This window comes from Staurois parvus, unplaced genomic scaffold (assembly GCF_062004578.1).
Source record: "Staurois parvus isolate SC_StPar_1 unplaced genomic scaffold, SC_StPar_1.0 ptg000641l, whole genome shotgun sequence".
Lineage (NCBI taxonomy): Eukaryota > Metazoa > Chordata > Amphibia > Anura > Ranidae > Staurois > Staurois parvus.
The window spans coordinates 116,622-141,671 of NW_028318437.1; the positions used below are offsets into that span (position 1 = coordinate 116,622).

General features: G+C 41.7%; 1 protein-coding gene across 3 annotated transcripts in view; it reads right to left on the bottom strand.

Annotated features, from left to right (window-relative positions):
- Window positions 1-25,050, bottom strand: part of LOC149449021 (uncharacterized) — a 42,261-nt gene that overhangs the window by 5,656 nt on the left and 11,555 nt on the right. For 2 of the 3 annotated variants that reach the window (XM_089693930.1, XM_089693931.1), the window contains exons 2-8: window positions 14,880-15,571; window positions 9,941-10,048; window positions 9,639-9,835; window positions 8,165-8,367; window positions 6,419-6,477; window positions 6,160-6,327; window positions 2,177-2,398 (exon numbers count right to left, since the gene is read on the bottom strand). In XM_089693930.1, the coding sequence (XP_089550056.1) occupies window positions 2,177-2,398; window positions 6,160-6,327; window positions 6,419-6,477; window positions 8,165-8,367; window positions 9,639-9,835; window positions 9,941-10,048; window positions 14,880-15,571 (1,649 nt within the window). Of the gene's footprint in view, window positions 1-2,176; window positions 2,399-6,159; window positions 6,328-6,418; window positions 6,478-8,164; window positions 8,368-9,638; window positions 9,836-9,940; window positions 10,049-14,879; window positions 15,572-19,835; window positions 19,973-25,050 lie in introns of those variants that run through there. The other variant, XM_089693929.1, reaches the window with a different exon arrangement.

Here is a 25,050-nt window from a genome sequence, read left to right on the forward strand (position 1 = left end):
CGGCTTAACGAATGCATGTGTTAAATTTGGATGATGTCACATGATGTGATATTAGTTTGGGCCCATAGGGAGATTAATTAAATTTCCAAATTTGTTCTATAATTTGGATTCAGATAATGAATAGACCATTTGTAATGGATCTGATTTTCAAATTCCGGTTGTGTTGCCTGTGGAGTGCCCTATAGGCCTTAGTGCTTGTGCAATAAATACATTTGTGATTTAAATTGAATTTGTAATTGTCACAGTCAGTCAGCTCAGTTCCTCAGTCTAATATAATTCTTACATAGTTACATAGTCTGGTTGAAAAAAAGACAAACGTCCATCCTGTTCAACCATTAAAGAACAAAAAAAGTTATAATCCTACACCCACAGTTGATCCAGAGGAAGGCAAATAAACCCAGCAAAGCATGATCCAATTTGCTCCTGCAGGGGAAAAAAATTCCTTCCTGATCCTTCGAGAGGCAATCGGATATTCCCTGGATCAACGTTACCTATAAATGTTAGTATCCAGTTATATTCTGTGTATCCAAGAAACAATCAAGGACTTTTTTAAAGCAATCCACTGAGCTGGCCAGAACCATCTCTTGAGGGATTCTATTCCACATTTTCACAGCTCTCACTGTGAAGAAACCTTTCCGTAATTGGAGATTACATTTTGTATCCTCCAGACGTAAAGAGTGCCCCCTTGTCCTCTGTGATGACCTCAGGGTGAATAACTCTACACCGAGTTCACTATATGAACCACTGATGTATTTATACATGGAGATCATATCCCCCCTTATGTATTATACATGGAGATCATATCCCCCCTTATGTATTATACATGGAGATCATATCCCCTCTTATGTATTATACATGGAGATCATATCCCTCCTTATGTATTATACATGGTGATCATATCCCCCCTTATGTATTATACATGGAGATCATATCCCCCCTTATGTATTATACATGTTGATCATATCCCCCCTTATGTATTATACATGGTGATCATATCCCCCCTTATGTATTATACATGGTGATCATATCCCTCCTTATGTATTATACATGGTGATCATATCCCCCCTTATGTATTATACATGGAGATCATATCCCCCCTTATGTATTATACATGTTGATCATATCCCCCCTTATGTATTATACATGGTGATCATATCCCCCCTTATGTATTATACATGTTGATCATATCCCCCCTTATGTATTATACATGGAGATCATATCCCCCCTTATGTATTATACATGGAGATCATATCCCCCCTTATGTAATATACATGGAGATCATATCCCCCCTTATGTATTATACATGGAGATCATATCCCCCCTTATGTAATGTACATGGAGATCATATCCCCCCTTATGTAATATACATGGAGATCATATCCCCCCTTATGTATTATACATGGAGATCATATCCCCCCTTATGTAATGTACATGGAGATCATATCCCCCCTTATGTATTATACATGGAGATCATATCTCCCCTTATGTAATATACATGGAGATCATATCCCCCCTTATGTATTATACATGGAGATCATATCCCCCCTTATGTAATATACATGGAGATCATATCCCCCCTTATGTATTATACATGGAGATCATATCCCCCCTTATGTATTATACATGGAGATCATATCCCCCCTTATGTATTATACATGGAGATCATATCCCCCCTTATGTAATATACATGGAGATCATATCCCCCCTTATGTATTATACATGGAGATCATATCCCCCCTTATGTAATATACATGGAGATCATATCCCCCCTTATGTATTATACATGGAGATCATATCCCCCCTTATGTATTATACATGGAGATCATATCCCCCCTTATGTAATATACATGGAGATCATATCCCCCCTTATGTATTATACATGGAGATCATATCCCCCCTTATGTAATATACATGGAGATCATATCCCCCCTTATGTATTATACATGGAGATCATATCCCCCCTTAATCTCTTCTTCTCAAGAGAGAATAAATTCAGTTCTTCTAATCTTTCCTCAAAGCTGAAATCAGAGACAAGCAGACAACTAGCATTTTTAGCAAAGGCAGCCTTTACATTTCAGCATCTGCAAAGCACTTCAGTTGGGAATGCTGCAGCTTGGACCCACTGTGTGCATTCTGCTGGCTTCTAGTTGACAACATCCCTGACAATTGTTCTTACCGTCTTTAGCAAAGTGAACAAAGTATTTTCTCATCAGTCTCTGAAAGTCTCGATCTTCTTCTGTGGTCTCTCCAAGTGAGTAATCCAGAGTTCCGAAAAATCCCAGGGTATCCAGCATGTGAAAGGAGAACCAGCTTTCATAGGAGAAGAGGTTATTGAGTCTAACTGGTCGGGATGGAGTGTAGGTGACCTGATACCGGTAGACAGGGCTGGACAACACAGCTGCAATTACAGGACAATTATGTATATTTTAATATTGGACTGCGCCAACGGACATAGATATCACTATTTTAAATTCCAAACAAAAAAGAGGAAAAGGAAGAAGAAAAACAAAGGGGAGCAGCTCTCTAATTTCTTGGGAACCAAGAAAGAAGCAATATAAAAATGTATAGACAAGCGCTCCTGAGGATGCAAATAATATCACATGAAAAAAACAGACTTTAATTCCTTACTCCAAACTAACTGTGCCAAAATAAATCATATACCATAATATAATATGTTATAAGCAGGGGCGGACTGACCATTTGGAGACTCGGGCACTGCCTGAGGGCCCGGGGTCAGTAGGGGGCCCCATGAGATGCCCCTGGTACCTTTTTCATAGGCTTTTTTGAGTTTGGGCAAGGACACGGGCCCCATGATCCCCTATTGCCTGGGGCCCCATGAGTTGTCAGTCTGCCCCTGGTTATAACCCATGAAAACAAAAATCTTCAATACTATCACATATGGGACTTATATCTATAATCAATATTATATGTGCTTACATACAGGGTAAGTGTCCATGCATATTATCAATCTATTTTTCAATATTTTTAAACGTCCATAAATAAACGTGCAAATTAGCTCATATTCAATTATGCAATCTTCATAAATATTCCTGCTTCTTGTTAGAATGCCATCACACTGTGAAAAATCCACCACCAGCCAAATTAAATAAACTCACCAGAGCTCTTTTGTTTTCGCGGCTTATAACATATTATGGTATATGATTTCTTTTTGGCACAGTTAGTTTGGAGTAAGGAATTACGGACTGTTTTTACATGTGATATTATTTGCATCCTGAGGAGTGCTTGTCTATACATATTTTTAAATTGCTTCTTTCTTGACTTCCAAGAAATTAGAGAGCTGCTCCCCTTTTTGCTTTTATTCTTATTTTTTTCTTGGACAATACAGGACAATGAATGGTCATCAGATAGATAGGTTCCATTTATTCATTCTTTTGATCTACTTTTTCTAGGGGAAAGCTACATGGGGTTTTCTTTGAAAAGTTCCCCTATACCCCCACTGAGTTCAAATACTTTAAAAAGCTTGAAGCCCAACTGTAGTAACAGAAATAGATATGCAGTCAGGTAGACATAGTAGTAATCGAGACATAGACATAGGGCCCACATGACTAGGTTGAAAGGGGTTTGGAATAGAAGGGTTTTTTTTAAGTTAAAATATGATGTTAGGGGTACCTACTTGATTAGTGGGTCAGACAGGAACAGGAGGGCCTTCAAGGGCATTCCAGTAAGTCTTCAGTCAAAGCTGGCATCTGGAAAATTTTCCACCCCATCCTCCTCTCTTTAGGTTTATTTTGATGGTTATTATCATTACACTGTAAACTGTTACAGGTTCATACTACATCAGGTCAACAGAACACCAACTAAACAGTTTGATTGGGGAAGGAGAGATACACTGTATCTGTTTGTGTCCTAAATGTTGTTTGCATAGAGGAGATTTCATCCATATGATTTGGTGCTGCCCAAAACTCACATCCTACTGGACTAAGGTTGTACATACTATTTACTCAGTTACTCAAATAATTATTCCCACTGACCCGCTAGTGTGTTTACTGGGAGCTCCTGACCCCCAAAGTGTATCCACCTGGTGTCTCTATTACAATTTCCCATCTTCTGCACTTAGCTAGAAAACCGATTACTAGATACTGGATGGCCCTCACTGCACAGCCTATCGTCACCGTAATGCCCTGCATAAATTTCAACTAGTTGGCAAGGTTGGCCAGACATCTCCAGACTAGCCCCAGCACAATTAGGGATGGATAGGTTGCTACAAATGTAAGTACTGCTGATAATACTATTAGCAATTTTTGCTCTAGTTAGATCCACTTGTTGGAAACTGTTCAGTTACTATCAGGGGCGGACTGACAACTCATGGGGCCCCCGGGCAATAGGGGATCATGGGGCCCCTGTGTCCTTGCCCAAACTTAAAAAAGCCTATGAAAAAGGTACCAGGGGCATCTCATGGGTCCCCCTACTGACCCCGGGCCCTCGGGCAGTGCCCGAGTTTCCAAATGGTCAGTCCGCCCCTGGTTACTATCATTGTTGTTACTACATGTCCTGTGAGATGAACTGTTACTCATTTCTGCCTTATAATTTGTAGGGTGCCTGCGGAATGTTGTAGTGACTCAATGTTATACTGGCTTGACCTATTGTAGACATCTACTCTTAAATTTTTTGTCTTGCCTTTTGATACTAATAAGAGTCTGGATTAAAAAAAAACTGTTCCAGATTTGGTCCAGATAGTCAAAGCAGCTGGTAGGGTTCAAGGGCCTAAAAGTGGTCATTATGGGCAAATGTTAAATTGGTAGGGACCAGTCTTGGGTATGGATCCCCTTATTTGCTATAGTTCAGTGATAGTGAACTGGGGGTGTCCATGTTTGTATCTGGTGCGGTTTCCCTCTGTGTCTATGTTGTCTAGCTGGAGGGCTGCCCTATTAGTCTACACAGGTACTAACTTATAGTTGAACTAAAGTCCCCATACTTACCCATCCAACCATCCTGTGCTGGCATCTTCTCCTGTGTGTTGGTCGTCTGACCTCTTCATTGGCTGGCATGGGATGGCTTCACTCCTGAACATGCATTGGAGTTCATCATCTCAGCAGTCCACTCAGGGACCGGCCCGGTACAGTAGGCTGAGCTGCGCAGGAGATGGTGAGTAGGCAGGTAGGGACATTTTATTGTAGAAGAGACCGTGCATGTCTCTTCTGCAATAAAAGCCTGCCTGCTTGCTGTTTTTACAGCTAGACTTTGGTTCCACTTTAGGTAGAGATGTCTACAAGGACCTTGGGGTCCATTCTTATTGTACCTAATGTTATGCTGTTATTTATACACTTTGTTAATAAAAGGCTGCTATGGTTATTAAACTATAATTTGTGTCTTGTGTGGGTTACCTAAGTACTGATGAGTGATGGAGTGGTGGTCAGACAGTATGGGGGACAAATCATCTTTAATACCCTAGTCATGTTATAGCAGTTGTGCAGGGAATCAAAATACAACTATGCAGTCCAAGAGGCACCAGACCCAGTGTCCCCAAAATGCATCAGCTTGCCAACTTGGCAGGGTTGCACGACCACATACAGTTTTCCACTTACTGCGGCATCTTCTGTGTGTTTCTAACACCCTTTCTTCTTCTACTTCTGTGAGTATCCACTTGCCATTTATTGGATTTTTCCCTAATAAATTGCTGGTAATGCTCTAGGTGTTTGCGCCATCCTGTTTTTTTTCTTTTTGTAGCATAGAACATTGCACTGGGAGTGCAGGAGGTGTCATTTTCACTGAGTATTCTAGGCAAAATCAAGAACAAATCCATGCAGGGGTACAGGAAAAAAAAATATAAAAAGGTATGACCAGGGGTGGACTGACCATTTGGAAACTCAGGCACTGCCCGAGGGCCCGGGGTCAGTAGGGGGCCCCATGAGATGCCCCTGGTACCTTTTTCATAGGCTTTTTTGAGTTTGGGCAAGGACACGGGCCTTATGATCCCCTATTGCCCTGGGGCCCCATGAGTTGTCAGTCCGCCCCTGGGTATGACTTTAGTTGGGCTTTAAAGTGTATCACCAAGCATGAGGCCTAAGATAAGAAATAAGAAATAAAGAGACATACCAAAAAATAAAAATACATGAGCAGAGAACAGATTTGCTTTACATTTGCCCCTTTTATAAACAAAGATGTAGTGGAATTTCCAGAAATGAGTTATATATGTACCTGCTGCTTGTTTGGCCAGCTCATTGTTGGGACATGAGGCTCTCAGGTCAGACACCATTGTCATGTAGGTCTTCTCCACACATCGCTTAGGCTGGGTGCAGAACTCTGAGGTGGGATAGAGATCCAGAGCCTCATCTGCCAGACTTCCCCCAAATGTGTTCAGATGTGCTGGACAGGAAAATTACACAAGTCATCCTTTAAAAGTATAACTAGAGATTCATATAAAGTTTACCATTCAAATCAGTGGGAGAACACGCACATTTGACAAACCAGTGGTAATCCTCTTCAGTCCACTTGGACAGGTTGGCAAAAAATGGGCTGTGGAGAAAAGGGACATTAATAGGTACATTAGAACATGGGTGCATTGCTTGTAGCTACAGGTGAAAACTGCATTTGGCATGAGGTAGAATAACACCCCATCCTGACTGCCCACTCCACCTGCCTTGTTAATGGTAGAAAAGCAGAGTGAACTAGACAGCAGCTTGCTTCCATCATCCTCCAACAGGGATTTTCCCAGCTTGTTATGTGTTATGTGTTTTTTTGTGTTCTTTCTTTTTGCTATGGGCTGCTTTCTCTTTTTACAGATTTACATCCATTGTATGGCCATTCGGAGGTATGCATGTTATATTGGCCTGTAGTCGTCCCTAAAAGGACCACCAACTGGGGACTATGATTGCAAACTTTTCTATGTTTCAACTCCAAATTTTTGTTTTTATTGATGTTCATATAAGGCCCCTTTCACTCTGGTGGTCCGGTCGGGTCAGCCTGTCAATTCGATCGCCTGCTCGATTGGACCATCTATAGCCCTCTATAGACCCGTGGGTGTCAGCAGACATGTGTCCGCTGACACCCGTCGGCATCCGATCTGATCCTGTATGCTATAAACAGGTGGATGGGAATCTGTTCCACATCTGTGTGGCAGGTTGGATCGGATGACAGTAGGGTGGAAACGGACAGGTGGTCCATTTCCATCCAACTGCCCCATAGAAAACAACTGGCTGTGTCAGTGTCAACTCTGCAACAGAGGAGTGGACACAGACCTGTCATCCACATGCTCAGCGGAAATCAGTGGAGATCCACTGATGAGTCTACCCTGTCTGAAAGGGGCCTAAGACTGCTGGACTCACTACTTGCTCTTTTACATAATAAAATCCTTATCTCCCTGGGATTTGGGCTTTCTGAAAATGGACACCAAACCTCACTATCATTTAGACCAGGAGTCTCCAGGCTTTCTAAACAAAGGGACAGTTTTTACTGTCCTTCAGAATTTAGGGGGGGCGCAGTGGAAGTAAACAGTGCATCTTTGGTATTAGGGGTTGGAATAGTGTCCCATTTTTGGTGTCAGTGGGAGGAATAGAGCCCCATCACTGGTGTCAGTGAGAGGAATAGTGCCCCATCGTTGGTTTCAGAGAAATAAATAGTGCCCCATCATTGGTTTCAGTGAGAGAAATAGTGCCCCATCGTCGGTGTCAGTGGGAGGAATAGTGCCCCATCGTCAGTGTCAGTGGGAGGAATAGTGCCCCATCATCGGTGTCAATGGAAGAAATAGTGCCACATTATTGATGTCAGTAGCTGGAATTATGCCCCATTGTTGGTGTCAGTGATAGAAATAGTGTATTTTATTCGTGGGAGAAAAAGTGCCTCGTGGGCTAGACAAAGGTAAGCAAAGGGACGCAGTGATTTTTTGTCTGTCAGTCTTGTCTGCACCGCTTTATAGTGTTTTACCTGTGCCCCCTCCAAAAAGGCTGATGCTTATCTAGAGGAGCAGAAGGGATCAGAGCTACCTCTTATCCAATTGGTGCAGTGAGGGTCAAAATAGACAGCAGTTCCGGGGGCCTGGGAGATGCAAAGTTCAGCCCTACCTCCAAGCAGTTTTTACAGTGTAGGAAAGCACATGATTTTATGTAATGGCTACAGAAAATTAATTAAATGACATCCAAGGCCAAAGGAACCCAATCCTCTCCTGAACCCCCTCACTGATCTAAGGAGATAATAATTGTCTTACGCGAACTCCGTTTCTTGCAGAGAGGTACCAATCACATAAGGCACATCATTGAAGCCCTCTTTTTTCTCCTTCCATATATCCAGTGGGGGAAATGGCACCACATATCCATCCACTACAGGCAATGGGCCAATGAATTTTCCTTTTTGTGGCAAGTCACACAAGTCTTCAGCTGCCCATTCTGGGTATTCCACCCAAGGGATAGACTAGAAGTAACGCAAGTAACATTATATTTCTCAAAAAAACATACATTACCAATAAGCTGATTTAGATAAATCATCTATGTCTATGTCTTGTGTTTATGTTGTTTATGTTGTTGCTACTGAAAAGGGCAATTTTAACAATGCACAATAGAGTAGGCTTGGCAAGGGAAATTCTGTAGCTGGCATTATTACTATTATCAACTTGCAAATTATAATAACAGCACTAATATACTTAAAGTGGAGTTCCACTCACTCTGTAAAAAAATAAAACTGTAGCTGCTGACTTTTAAAAAACAGCCACCTACCTGTCCCGCGATCCCGCATTGCCCCCGCCGCAGCCCATTTCACCGGGCATCCTGTATTCCAGGCACTGCACTTCCTGAATGGCCCTGTTGTCTTCTGGGGCGGAAGTGGGAGTGGGTACCTGTCAAATTCGGGTACCCCCCCCCCCCGCTCCCCAAAAGGTGCCAATCCTTAATGGGTAGCGGGGGACCAATCTTTAAAGCGGAACTTCACATTAAGGAGCCAAGAAAATGATGCTACACTTCATGGTCAAACATTTGTGGACACCTGACCACCACAACAATGTGAGCTTGTTGGACTTTACATTCCAAAGGTATCCACCCCCTTTTGCACCTATAAGAGCCCCCACTCTTCAGGGAAGTCTTTCCATACGATTTTGAAGTGTGTCTGTAGGAATTTTAGCTATTGAGCCATAAAATTGCATTTGTGAGGTCATTTCAGTTCATTTCAAAGGTGTTCAGTAAGGTTCAGGTCAGGGCCCTGTGCAGGCTACTGAACATCCTACAAACCAAACTCCTCAAACCATGTCTTGACCTGGCTTTGTGTACAGTCATGCCAGAACAGAAGAGGGTCTTAATCAAACTGTTGCCACAGGTTTTAAGGTGTACAGTTGTCTAAAATGTCTTTGAATGCTGTAGCATTAACAGTATCCCTCACCCAAAATACCAGAATTTTGGAGGGTTTTCCATATATACGTTTGCTATATTCAGTTGAGTAGGTTATGATTCAAAATATTTTTTTATGCTGTATTAACAGTACCTTTCACCAGAAAACTTTGAAGGGTTTTCCACATACTTGTTTCCAAATAGTAGGTCTGATAGCGTTCCACACACATTTGGTAGTATGGTATATCATTAGTTACAGTTATTGGCCACCCTATCCTACTTGGGACAGTTGAATAAAGGCAGTGCAAAACCCAAAGTCCTTTCTGCTCATTGACTATGAGCTTCTCACCTGTGGGTGAAACTTACTTGAAGGATCTTGGTTACGTTCAGCCGCCTCAAACACGCAGCATCTTTGCAGCCTGTCTTCTTCAGGAACACCAGATTGTCCTTCTCTGCCTCAGCCATAGTGGCCTTAAATACAGAGGATCCACTTATATCAATGGCACGATGAAAAAGACCCTTGGCCAAAGGGGACACCATCATAGTCCAGACTGATGTCCCTCCTTCATTAAAAAGAGAATTTATAAAACGATGGCCAGAAACAAAGCATAATTAAAGTATATTTTTTAAAATTGGTGTCTGCTAGAAGCTTTAATCAACTTTCTCACCTGAGCTTTGGCCGTAAATGGTCACCTTGTTTGGGTCACCGCCAAAATATTGGATGTACTTCTGTACCCATTTCAGAGCAGCCAACTGATCCATTAATCCATAATTTCCTACAAGTCAATGATTGAGAAACACATTATCCTCACATGCCTTAAACTCAGTCTACAACAAACAGTAATGACTGTGGTTATGTATTTGTTAATAAACATTAAATGTATTTTTATATGCAGCTAATCAAGGTACCTTAACTTGACTTATTATGGACCAATCATGTTTACTTCATGCACATGTGCTGACAAATGAACATGCTGACAGAAGGAGACAGTGTGAGCAGAGAGATGAGATCACCAGTCACCTGCTGCTCCTTCACTGTCCAGTCACAACTGCAAGTGGATAGTTGACCAAGCTGTAATGATTTAAAACTAACCATACACTAGTACATTTTTGTTTGAAATTTTTCCTTAGTTCGATTTTGTATTCTTTAGTAGGGTAAAATCAACATTCATGTTCATTGTGATGAAAAAATTAGAAGGAGCAGAATGGAATTTTTTCTTGAACAAACAAGTTTCTAACAGTGTATGTTCAGGAAATTAGATATATTCCAAAATTAAATGTCAAAAGCAAACAACATTTTAAAGTATTTTCGAATGACATTTGTCTAGTCATCGAATGTACAAAGCTTACAGATGCTCAAAAATCTTAGTATATAGCCAGCTTAACTCCCATATACGTACTGTATGTACTGTATTTTATTTTGGTGTTTTAGATGTCTTTCTATAGCTCAGCACCAAGAATCTGCTGAGTATGTGATTAATGGCCGACTTAAAGCATAATTCAGTAAAAGAAAAGATTTAGACACAAATACCACCTGCCATAATTTATTGTTGTTTATGTCCCCAATGGGGATTAAGAAACTGGTATTAAAGCATATACAATCTACAAAAATTTTATATTTTCAGTTTACCAGTCCATAGATGTGGTGGCTGCATTTGTTTTCTTTTATAGGCTTTTTTCCTTTTATTTTCACCTGATAATCCTGTGAATAACACATTTCCTACTGTATCTGTTCATGCCTATGTTTTTTTCTGTATCAGTGGCTGCTTTCATATGTAGTAGTTTATACAATATTTATATGGTGTTTTATACTTTCGTTTTACTTCACTGAAAGAGACAATGATGGCACATTTCTGGTTAGATCAACAGGTATTTTCTGAACTCGCTGAAAATATTCTTAGACTGAAAAGGTAATCTAATGCAGCCACAGCATCTTAGGACTGGTAAGTCGCAATATATTACGTTTTTGTTTTGGGGTTTAGATCTACTTTAACCCTTCACTAATCTGTCCAAAACTTTAAAAAAAAAGTTAAGGCTGTAGATATACCTTGACTCTTCAAATAGCTGATGCACATTGTACAGGATGCCAGGAATGGGTCCTGGATGTGCCCCTTTGTTTGGGATGTGGTCCTTTTAAGGAGATTGCAAATGCTCGGTATCTCATATACAGTCAGGTCCATAAATATTGGGACATCGACACAATTCTAACATTTTTGGCTCTATACACCACCACAATGGACTTGAAACGAAAGGAACAAGATGTGCTTTAACTGCACTGTCAGCTTTAATTTGAGGGTATTTACATCCAAATCAGGTGAACGATGTAGGAATTAAAATGGATTTTGTTTGTTTCATTTCAAATCCATTGTGGTGCTGTATAGAGCCAAAAATGTTAGAATTGTGTCGATGTCCCAATATTTATGGACCTGACTGTATGCGGGGTGAGGGGTTCTGGGATGGTTCCGATAAAAGGGGAAAACTGACTTGAAGTTTCCCTAGGATTGTTAAGTCCTTACATGGGACTCAGAATATAGAGGCTCAGAGAGATTTTGGGTAGGAAAGAGCACCCAACCTTGGCTATGGGTATCTTGGTCCTGAAGTGGTTAACCCACCTCCAGGTGAGGTCTGAAAAGGACAAGGAAGCAGTCAGCAGGTGTCAGTTGTGATGAGGAGCAGGACATGCTTGCAGAAAGAGTTCTGGTCACAGCTCAGCTATGGTGTCTGTTTCTTTGGATGCAGGTGGGCACTTTAAAATCCAGGTAAACAACTAGTTTTGCTGTTGGTGAGCCAAAGTTTTTTCGTTGTTCTAGAGTGTATGGACAGCTTTTGTTTTGCCTTTGCCTCTGATGCAGCTGGAGTGACCATCAAAACTGGTCAGTCTTTTTTCTTGATCCTCCCCTTTTTCCAGCTTCTGAGGAGGCTCTCCCACACTACAGATGGACCAGACCCAGGACTCTCTATGTATATGACCTCATGGACTTCTCATGACCATTAAATGGCTAAATATTTCTCTACTCTACTGAGCCCATAAGTACATATGACTTCCATATGGCAGCTGGTGTCTCCTTCAATTTTGGCATCTACTAGTCACACTGTTTGAGGTCCCAGATGACCCTCATATATACAGTACCTCTATTAGGAAAATCTAGTGTTTTCAATTTGGAAAGAACACAGTGTGACAAACTGTTCTCCACATATTATGAAACCAGCAATGGTGCATGCTGATGATTAAAAGACACAGTTTTCCCTTGGGATCTTCCACTATAATTCACTTAAAGACACACTGCACTTTTGGGATTGATTTGAGGTACCAACGGGGCCCTCCTGATGGGACTGGCCAGCTACTTTATTGAGAGTCCAGTACTCTGTATGCTACAGTGCTCTGTACCTAATTCAACTGCACTTTAAAGCTTTATATGTTGCACAAGCGCACTTATGTAAGCAGTAAACATGGACTTTGTCCTTGTTTTTGCTATTACAGGGTACCATTATATTTTTCCACCCTATTTATTATAGGCATGGAGGAGATGCCTGTTTTTTTGCAGTTGCTGGGTTTTTTATAATTGCCCAATTATGATTTTTTGGGGGATTTGGTTTCTTGTGATTGCATGCTTTGATAGTATAATAAAATTGTGTTTTTTCATAACTGAGCTGTCCCCCAGGTTTCGCACACACATACTTGGATCTTGGATATTCACATTATCATATTATTGGAATTGAGGTTGAGCCTTAGTCAGGTTTTTATCAGCAGTGGTTGGTTTTGTCTGCTGAAGAAGAGCTTTTTTTTTGTTTGTTCTGTTTTGGAAAATGAAAAGACTTTGTCTTTACAAAGTCGGCTGGCTGGTTATCCAGAACCCAGAATACCACAACATGGGACATGCCTCACCAGAAGCACTGACTGCAACTCCTTCTTTATTGCAATAATCAAACAGGTTTTCACCAACCGCCACAGCCTCTATCAAGCATCTTCTTGCTTGCTAATACTTGAAAAGGCTGTTGGAGTTTGAAAAAGCTTGTTTCTTTCATGGAACTTGCAAAATTCAATGTATACTGAAATGTCTACTAGTGTGGATTTGTTTTTTTTTTTTTTTTTTTTAGAGAGAATCACATACTAACTAAACACAGGCACCTCATTTAGGTAACATAAAGGGGAAAAAAACATTGGTATGCATAGCTAGAAGCTGGCATTATAATCTCAATAAAAGAGTCAGTTCACCCAAACATGATGTTTCACTTGTAGGCAGGCTTGAGAACTCTTATTTTTTTATATCTTGGATACTTGAACAATGAGATTTCCCTATGCTAATTTCCAAATTTGTCCCATCCACCTATGAGTTTTCTGCCCATCCTTGTCTGCAGGAGTGTTCCAGTTTCTTCTGTAACGTTTCTCATATCAGAAAGAAATACTGAAAAGAGTGGGATACAGCAGGTATGTGGATCCAGGAATACAAGTGTAGTGCCCTTACCAGTGCAGATTCCAAGAGATACAAGACATTCTCAAGGGGATTTACACTTACAGTATGTGTCTAGCAAAAGCTTAAATACATATACTTTTAAGGGAACTGACCCTATAATACCAGAGGCCAGCATTAAACACTGAATGAAGGACCCACTTTCCCAACTCATCTCAAATCTAAGAGTTGATTCACAAATGTTTGTGGATTGAAGCTCAGGTTTCACAGCTAATTGATACAGTAATTGTTCAGCGGGTCAGGTTTACATCAGGTTCAGGTCAGGTTTACATCAGGTTTAGGTCATGGTTAGATCAGATTCAGGTTTACAATCGGTCCCAAAGAAGTCAATACCCTGTAATCTGCACCTTAACTGGACCACAATGCTCAGAAATTGGACAGGGCTCTTGTTCAATCTGCCCTGAATCAGCACTGCCTCTGCACCGCACATATGTGAACAGGCACCATAGAAAGCAATGTTATTTCACATGTCATGCGGATTGGATGCGGTTCAAACTGCATCCAATCCACATATATATGAATTGGCAATGAGATTTTATTCAGGTGCTCCTCTGCAACGACTTTGCAATCAAGGAAAGGACTTTTAGTACTCTGATCTCCATGATTTCTACTTGCCAATAGCCAATGCTTGTAAAAAATGTTATTTTGTTTGTGAATTAGCTATGTACTGTTATTGTGACCTGCTGATAATGAGGTGCAGAGGAAAAATACAGATCTATATGGCACTAATACAAAATCTGAACAGGGCACCTGTCAGCTCATGCACAAAAGCTTTTGAAGGTCCCATTAAGCCCTTTCACTAAAACAGGTAAGTAGATTGGATATGCTTTTCTGTATAATATGTAGATGTATAATAGCAGGATGTAGTAGTAGTAGTAGTAGTGACTGGGCCTTTCTTTCACAGTACCTTCAGCACTAATGAAGCTGTACTCTAGCTCCTTATCTGCTTCCTCAAAGAAACTAATAGCTGCACAATAACTCCCCCCAGACTCTATAGTAATAGCAGAAAATGAAACAGGCATTAAGTAAATATCTGCTATTAAAAATAAAGCATACAAATGGAAATATACATTTGTTGAGATTTTAACATTGAGAGATACAAAATTTATGCTTGCTTTGTGTTGTACATAAGTACCAGAGGTGTTGGTGGGAGATCCTTCTCGTAGTTCCTCCAATGCCAGGAATCCAAACGCATTAAGACGGTAGTTGAAGCTGATGTGGACTATTTGGCTGTGCCTAACCAGGTCTTCATTGGGAGAATAGCCAGGCTCTGAACCACTGGCAATCAAAAGGTAGCCTCCGTGGATCCAAACCATGACTGGCAGTTTGGCTTCATAATCCAGTGACGGTGTCCACACATTGACATACAGGCAATCTTCTGAGCCCATCACTGTTCCTGTATCACTCAAAGGCCTTACTTGGGCACACATGGACTTGAACTCTGTGGCAATAAGAGTGTCATTCCAGCAGGTGAGCTCCCCAGGAGGCCTCCAACGCAGCGGTCCAGTGGGGGAACTGGCATAAGGAATTCCTTTAAACTTATAAACATGATCACAGTGATGGCCACGAACCTTTCCACATGATGTTGATACATCTACTAGTGTGCATCCTGACTTTCCTGATATATAAGCAAAAACAGCTGCCAGCAAGCAGAGCAGTATAATCCCAACACCTATAGCACCCATGGTCTTGTAGGTTGGGAAGCTGCAGGAAGAGTCAATTGTGTCATAGTCCTTCTCTAGATTAGCTTCTTCCTCTTCTCCATCAGAGTCCACCAGGCGCTTAGACTCTGAATGTGAGCCTTGCTCTTCCCAAGTATTCCTATGGCTGTCAAGAAAACAAACACGTTAATTCTTCCAATGGCATACAGGGATAGTTATAACTACTAACCAAAGTTGGAAAACTATTTTTGTCCAATTGCAAGAAAACTGGCTTGGGATAGCAAAACCTAAACATTCATGCTGGTTAAGCAAGGTGGACCCGTTTAAAAAAAAATAAAAAAAAAAATCAGGAAATCTTTAGAGATCTCTGATGTCTGGCATTCTTGACTTTTTTTCCATTAGGTTTGACACCATTTATTCAAAGAAACAAAGATGACTATACACAGTATAATTTCTCAAACTAGAAATTTTTTTTGCCAAACATTTGCTTTAGCCAGCAAACTCATTTTCCTTTTTTTTAATGTAGAGCTATCTTTCAGATTCATCTTATGGATTAACAAATTGACTTATAGTATTTATCGGCATTTCAGCTGAGACAAGTCATAGACTAAATGTGGCTTCTACGCATTAAGGCAAAGTTTCAACTTGCACATACTGGGAGAGATTTATGAAATCTGCCATACAGAAAGGCAATGCAAAGAGGAGACTATATCATTAATTTTTCTGTTCTCCTGTTCAGAAGTACTATGCTAATGTATAATATACTTATGACCAGGTGCGTATTTACCACAAGGCAAACAAGGCACTTGCCTAGAGCTGCAGTTTTCAGGGGGGCAGCACCTCACCCCAGAAGAAGGGATGAAAGTAGGGATGCATGCGCTATGGGAACCGGGTGGGATCTGAGAGACTGCGAGCTGCTTGATGGTGTATGTAGAGCCTGACTTTCGTCCTGGGAATGTCCGGAGCTGTGAAGATGAGTGTCTTTTTCTCTATCGCTGGGGGGGGTGGTAGTGGAAGGCTCTCCTGGGAGGGGGGCAGGAGTGTTGTTGGCCAATGTCAGGCTCTCTCCCCACGGAGGGGGAAGGGGGGGGTGTTGGTCAATGTCCGTGGAGGCAGATGATTTTTGTGTTGCCTATGGCAGCACAAAACCTAAATACACTACTGCTTATGACCACTAAGATTTATAAGTTTTAAAACAAAACTCATCGCAGAACCCAAACTGTCTGAAATGTATGCAAAACTGTTGCCGTTGACTGTCCATGATTGTAAGTGCGCAGGTTGCAACCTACCTAAATTCTTTTGTTCAAGGAAAAGCTGCCTGATTTGCACTAGATAGGCAACCAATTGAGATAGCTTGCTTGTAAACTGATTAGTTAGCGTTGTAAACATGCCCTGATGTTGCTAGGCCTTTAAAAATATTTCCATAATAATATATGTGCCGTTCACCCGCCACAACCCACAATGCACTGTGCCCTGACAGTGCACTTTGATTGGCCAAAACAATGCACCTGACCATAGGTCAGGTGCAATGCTTTGGCCAATCACAGCGCATGATGACGTCACCAGGGGTGGGGTCATCCTGACGCAGCTACCAGAGTCAGCGTCAAGAGTGGAGCAGGTTTTTTTTCTAGGGTCGGCGGGCATCATGATGGACGTTGGATCTACATCGGGGGACATTTTTTTTTTAGTTTTGTTTTAAATAAAGGACTTGTCAAAGTCTGTCTGTTGTCATTTTTTCACTATGTTTCTTTTTGTGAATGGGTAGCGGTACCATGTACCCCATACTCATTCACATGCAGGGGTGGACTGACCTTTTGGAAACTTGGGCACTGCCGAGGGCCCGGGGTCAGTAGGGGGCCCCATGAGATGCAAAAAAAGGGGGGGGTTGTGAAAAGAAATTCACAGAGAAAGTGGCTACATTATGAACAGAATGTGATACTCAAAAAAATTTCCAAAAATTATGCTTTATTACATATACAAATTTGACATTTGGGCAATCGCCCTGGTTTACCATCACCTCAGTATGAGACAATACACACAGACCTAAAACCATTTAAAATGACACCAAGACCGGTCTAAATACATGTGCAACAAAGACAGTGACTACTAGAGTCTAAAGTCTTTGTAGCACTGGCGCATAGGTGAACACTTCCCACAGGAGGTGTATGCAAAAATTATACCATAGGTATACCATGTAACATGTTGTAAATATGTAGACATATGCTACTACCAAAATGGTTATATCCCAAGCAGGGAGTTTCAAAAAATTATACTATAGATATAAATTATCACATGTATGCAGTGCAGCAAGCACAGTATGCGTCAAAAAGAGAGGCATGCCTCTAGGCCTATATGAGACAAAAAATGAATGTCATATATAAAATGCAGTACATTCCTATGCCGGCGCATATGGTTGGGGCCCATTCATCTGTAATATAAGCGACTGTTTGGCCTCTCTGGCCTTGCATGGCAGTACTTATGAAGGACATCTTTTCCTCTCCTATTATCCATTGCGCAGGTGGTGAGTGGACTGTTACAGGACACCAGTTATATGGTCCTATGTGATCGATATGACCTATACATCTCATATAGAGTGAAAGCTCCTCCAGTGACTTTCCACATATTGTCTGTTTCACTACAGGATGGGGACATTATGGTGCTTTTCATAGGAAACAGGATATACCACGTGTATCTCAACAGGCAGAAGATCTATTGGGATTTGTCTTGTTTTCCTTACAGAAAGTGGTGTGTAGTCCACATACAGTGGTGAAGAAACCATTTCAAGCAGTGCTCTGCTATTTGCATCTATCCTTCCATCCTGGTAACAAATGGGGCTTATTCTCATTTAAGAGCCCTAGGAAACAGTCGCTTATATTACAGATGAATGGGCCCCAACCATATGCGCCGGCATAGGAATGTACTGCATTTTATATATGACATTCATTTTTTGTCTCATATAGGCCTAGAGGCATGCCTCTCTTTTTGACGCATACTGTGCTTGCTGCACTGCATACATGTGATAATTTATATCTATAGTATAATTTTTTGAAACTCCCTGCTTGGGATATAACCATTTTGGTAGTAGCATATGTCTACATATTTACAACATGTTACATGGTATACCTATGGTATAATTTTTGCATACACCTCCTGTGGGAAGTGTTCACCTATGCGCCAGTGCTACAAAGACTTTAGACTCTAGTAGTCACTGTCTTTGTTGCACATGTATTTAGACCGGTCTTGGTGTCATTTTAAATGGTTTTAGGTCTGTGTGTATTGTCTCATACTGAGGTGATGGTAAACCAGGGCGATTGCCCAAATGTCAAATTTGTATATGTAATAAAGCATAATTTTTGGAAATTTTTCTGAGTATCACATTCTGTTCATAATGTAGCCACTTTCTCTGTGAATTTCTTTTCACAACCCCCCCATTTTTTTGCATGTCTTTTTTGGCTACTGAATGAAGGCCATCTACTGGGTGATATGGTAATTTATTTTACAACCTCTAAATAACTATCTTTGACTAAGGCCCCATGAGATGCCCCTGGTACCTTTTTCATAGGCTTTTTTGAGTTTGGGCAAGGACATAGGGGCCCCATGATCCCCTATTGCCCGGGGCCCCCATGAGTTGTCAGTCCGTCCCTGTTCACATGAGGGGGCGGGATCTGGCGGCCCCTTGTTAAAGGGAGCTTCCAGATTCCCATAAGCCCATTGCCCGCAGACCGTCACAACCACTGACCATGGTTGTGGGGAAGAGGCCCTTGTCCCAATCAACATACCTACCCCTAAGCACCCCCCCATGTTGAGGGCATGTGGCCTGGTATGGTTCGGGGGCAGCACTCAGTTGTGCCCCTCCTTCCCTGACCTGCTGGGCTGCATGCTCGAATAAGGGTCTGGTATGGATTTTGGGGGGCCCCCACGCCTCCTTTTTTTGTTTTTTTTAATGTTGCCATGGGGGTTCCCCTCAAAATCCATACCAGACCCGAACGACTTGGTATGGATGGGGTGGGAGAACAGCACGCTTTTTAAAGAAATTTTTAAATGCCAGGTAATGCCAGCATTTCTACTTACATTGAGCTGTCAGCAGGGAACTTCGCTGACTGCTGAACCATTAAAAAAATGTCTTCACTAGTAAAATACCGCATGGCTTTATAATAAAACTCGTGGTATTCTAGTAGCTGTGCGGTATCTTACTGCATATTCAGATGTGGTAAGACACTGCTCAGTGAATTGTGCCTGTTTGAAGTTCACGGGTGAACGTTCTGTAGGTGCGAATGTTCGACCACGAACCGAACAGAAGGGTGTTCAGCCCATCACTATGCACAAGCTGCCACACAATCCCTAGAAATAAAGTCTTACTGCAGCTCTTATAACATTTGTCCCAAATCCTAGTGCATGAGGAACAGGTATAAATGTCCGAAGCGGCTCACCTTCCATGTGCCATCATTGGGCATAGATCCTGGCTGCCCGATCCGTGCGCTCTTCCACGTTGTCAGGTTTGAAACCACAAGTTGATCAGCACACACAGAATAAAAAAAATAAAACTCTTTATTGTAATGCAGCTCAGGTGCAAAAAAACACGTTCTTCCGGATCGTTTTTTTTAAATCAGCTATGCATTGTTTAAGTGGATTAGAACATCTTGGTATCCCTGTGTGGGTGTACCTTTCTCTAGGCATAACACCGATGCATAATACATGCCGTACATTCCTGCTCTGTAACCCCCATGGATGGTAAAATGAACTGGTATAAACAAGGTTTTGTACACTAATACGGTTTGTTGCCCAAACAGGCACATTGCTAGTATCACATCTTGTAATCTATAGGAATTATTACATATGTAAACCAGCTGTGGACTCCCTACTATTCCAGCTGCTAAAGTGACTCTATGGAGGGGCCAAGCTCCCAAGGCTCTGTGCAAGGGATATGCGCATTAGAAGTGACAGTTACCCAGAAAAAAAAGTATCTTATCAGGGGCGTCCCTAGGGTTGGTGACACCCAGTGCGAGAACACTTGGTGACACTCCCTCCGGCGATCCCCGCAGAATGGGTCGGATCTGCGGATTGAGCATAATGGATCGGACTTCATTATGCTCAATCCGCAGATCCGATCCATCATGAGGGGATTGTAGGCTTGCTTTACAACTTACCTTTTCGTGGAGCGGGTCCGGTGTCACCCCATGCGGTAGGTGTCACCTGGTGCAGCGCGCACCCCCCGCACCTGCCTAGGGACACCACTGCATCTTATCAGCTTTTAAATACTTCAACCTACTATCTGAAAATTGACCAGATACTTGTGATGGGCTGGACTACTTGAATTTCTGGACATCACTGTTGGCCAACGTTGATCAAGGGAATATCCAATTCCATCTCGGGGGATCAGGAAGGAATTTTTTCCCCTGCAGGAGCAAATTGGATCATGTTTTGCCTTCCTCTGGATCAACTATGGGTATAGGAGTACATATACTGTATAGATTAATTTTTTTGTGGTTGAACTAGATGGAGTTTTGTTTTTTTTCAACCAGACTAACTATGTAACTGTGACCGACCTGGTGGTTTGGAATGTTCAAGAAATGGGGATATGGCTCTAACCCTACAAAAGAAATAACTACTCTTAACTTACCTTGGATTATCAATTGTTAGTATTGTTTTTGGCTTTACATGACTTTTACGTTCCCTGTGCACCCCCCTACCTTATTCTGCATTGCTCAAAGAGTCTTCCACCATTGTTGTTGATATACTATGAATATACGGTACTTTGTAACGTATTAGGGTGATATGTATGTACAGTATTCCAACATAGTGATGTAGAGACATGAGCAGGGAGGTGGACTACAGTTTTATACTAATATTGCATTTTGTTTTAACAATTTGTATTAATAAAAGATTATTTTTTACTGCAAAACATGTATTGAGACAGTTTTGTGGTAACCTTAAAGTGATTTCAAATGTATTTTTAAAAAAAAATAACAAACATGTCATACTTGCCTGCTCTGTGGAATGGTTTTGCACAGAGCAGCCCCGATCCTCTTCTTGTTGGGTCCTGGCCCCTTTCCCCTTGCCAAGTGTCCCCAATAGCAAACCGCTTGTTATGGGGGCACTTGAACAGACTTGCTCCCGAGCCTCGCTCCTGTGAATGGAGATTGTTCATTCATGCACAGAGCGTGGGTCAACCCCGCCTCCCGCTATCTCCTTTTTGGCTCAATGGCTGTGATAGACAGCAACAGGAGCCAATGGCCAAAGAGGAGAGAGAGAAACATAGAATGCGGTATGGTAAAAAAAACTTCTGCATTTATAACCACTTTAAAGTCCTGTTCCTCTATCCAAATGTTTATCTTGTAACGGTGATATCTGTATGAAAACACTGATTAGTTCAGGACCTTATATTTTTCTTAAAATGGAATCCAACTTTTTGTGTTAATGATGGGGCTGTAAAAAAAAGTTCTCACTAACGCTGTTCATTAGTAAAGACATCCATGTCTTCAGGTGATATCTATACTAGTGATGATGGATATAGCAATCTTACAACAAACCAGCCAAATGAACTGCTTCCTCCGCCCTATAGTACAACTCCTGCTGCAGGGCTGCACAAAATCATGTATGTGTATATATACAGGGGCGGACTGACAACTCATGGGGTCCCCGGGCAATAGGGGATCATGGGGCCCCTGTGTCCTTGCCCAAACTCAAAAAAGCCTATGAAAAAGGTACCAGGGGCATCTCATGGGGCCCCCTACTGACCCTGGGCCCTCGGGCAGTGCCTGAGTTTCCAAATGGTCAGTCCGTCCCTGTATATATGTGTGTGTGTGTGTGTATATATGTGTGTATATATATATATATATATATATATATGTATATGTATATATATATATATGTATATGTATATATATATATATATGTATATGTATATGTGATTTGAATTTCAAAGTAGAGAACATGCGTGCCACACTACCCGCCCCGCCATTGGTAGCTAGGCATGTCAGTCACCGAGTCCCGGCCGGAGATTCCCCACCGACACCCAGCAATTGCCGTGTAAATCTGACACACAGATCTCTCCCCTGCCAGCAAGGACATGCTGCTTTGTATTTGTCTGCACAGCAGAGAAAAACAAAACAGCATGCCTCCCCAGCACACAGTAAACCCTTTGATCACCCAAAAGTTAACCCCGTCCTGCCTAGTGCCATTAGTACAGTGTGAGTGCTTTTTATTAGCACTGATCACTGTATTAGTGTCATTGGGATGTCAGTGGCAGTTAGTTCCCACCCAGTGTAAGAATGCCTGCTGCAGTCCCACTATAAGTCGCTGATCGCCGCCATTACTAGTATAAAAAAATTTAAATAAAAATTCCAGTATCGATACCACCATTTGTAGACGCTATAACTTTCACATAAACCAATTCATTTACACGTATTTTTTTTGGCAAAGACATGTAGGAGAATATATTTTGGCCTAAATTTATGATGAGATTTGATTTTTTTTTTTTTTTATTGGACCTGTTTATTAGTAAAAAGTTAAAAATATTGTTTGTTTTTTCAAAATTGTCTGTCTTTTTTTGTTTATAGCGCAAAAAATAAAAATGCACAGGTGATCAAACATCACCAAAAGAAAGCTCCATTTGTGGGGGAAAAAAAAGGGCATAAATTTCATTTATGTACAGCGTTGCATGACAGCGAAATTGTCAGTTAAAGTAACGCAGCGTCGTATTACAAAAAAGGCCTGGTCAGGAAGGGGGGGAAATCCTCTGGAGGGCAAGTGGGTAAAGCTGGATGATTGTGCCTTCTATACATACCTGTACCCGACCCTTCATGGTCACCCTCGGGAGACAACACGGATATCACTACCCCCCCAGTGCAGGACAATCTCCTTTTAATAATTACACAGCAAGCCATGGTGGGTTAAACAGTATATTGGTATCTCTCTTCCAGTGAGCTGATATATCGGTGATTTGACAATGATATCCTGCTGTGTGTTGAATAAATAGTGCAACACACATCAACCTGTAGGAGCAAATTTGATCATATAGTGAACTCGGTGTAGAGTTATTCCCCCTGAGGTCATCACAGGGGACAAGGGGGCACTCTTTACATCTGGAGGAAAAGAAATTTAATCTCCAAACACGGAAAGGTTTCTTCACAGTGAGAGCTGTGAAAATGTGGAATAGACTCCCTCAAGAGTTGGTTCTGGCCAGCTCAGTGGATTGCTTCAAAAAAGTCCTGGATTCTTTCTTAGATACACAGAATATAACTGGATACTAACATTTATAGGTAACGTTGATCCAGGGAATATCCAATTGTCTCTCAGGGGATCAGGAAGGAATTTCTTTTCCCTGCAGGAGCAAATTGGATCATGCTTTGCTGGGGGGTTTTTTGCCTTTCCGATGGATCAACTGTGGGTGTAGGATTATAACTTTATTTTTTTATGGGTGAAGAATAAGGACTGTTGTTATATGCCTGTTGGGCCTGGGTAGGCTTAAAATATTGACGACCTTTGTTTTGATTGTAATTATAATTATAATTATTTTGATAATTATTACGATAATTATTACGGTATTCAGGTCTTGGATGCCATTCAAGGTTGCGTGGTCCTATGTCATTAGTACCTTCTGCCAATAAAGGGGCATAGCCATTCTGAATAGGAATATTAAACTGATAGTCTAGTCTGGCTGGTGGTTGACCCTGATTATTAAATCTAGGTGATGGGCCCCTTTGTTGCCATGGTGCTTTTCTAGTTTTATTAGTATGATAGGTGTTATTTGGCTTTGTAGGATTTGTTATGGGAGTTACCTCCTCTTGTTTACACTGCCATTTGAACACCTGATCACTTTGGTAATCCTCGACATCTCTAATATATTTTTTTCTCTTTTTAATTTTTTGTTCCTTTTCTATATTCTCCATATGGATTCACAACTTATTAGTCTCAGCTTTATATTCCTCACTCTCTTTAAAAGGTGTGAGTTTATCCCGGACCTTATTTATTTCTTCATCTAAATATTGTAGTTTTTTCTGTTTCCTTACAATCAAAAACCGCAAAAGGTCAAGGCCAACTTTGTTAAAAAATTGGTACCAGTCCCCCGTTCCATTTATATCCTCAAATTCTGGGGATACTTCCCACCTCAGGGATCTTGGGACCATCCCTTATAAACGGCCGCCCGCATCCGAGGCTCGTGTGCAGCTCCTAGAGCGCGCACCCGCGAGCCCGGTGATCGCCGTGTCCCTCGGATACCGGCGATCACCTGACGTGGTACAGGACCGTCCTGTACCATGTGACCGACTGTGTCCAATAAGGACACAGTCTTAATGTAAATAGAAGCCGCATGGTGCTGCTTCCGCCCCCTTGACCGCGCACGCGCGTGCCCAGAGATCGCCGGGTCCCTCAGATACAGGGGATCAGGTAACATGGTACAGGACCAATGAAATCGTCCTGTACCATGTGACCAACTGTGTCCAATAAGGACACAGTCTAAATGTAAACAGAAGCCGCATGGTGCGGCTTCCGGCTCCTTCTCCTCACACGGAGTTCTGTCTGTGAGAGAAGGAGCCGGATAGCCTGAGCAAGAGCAAGCCTGATCGCAAGTGTCCCTAATTGTCCCTGATCACGTGTCCCTGACTGTCTGTCCCTGATCACAGTGTCCCTGATCACAGTGTCCCT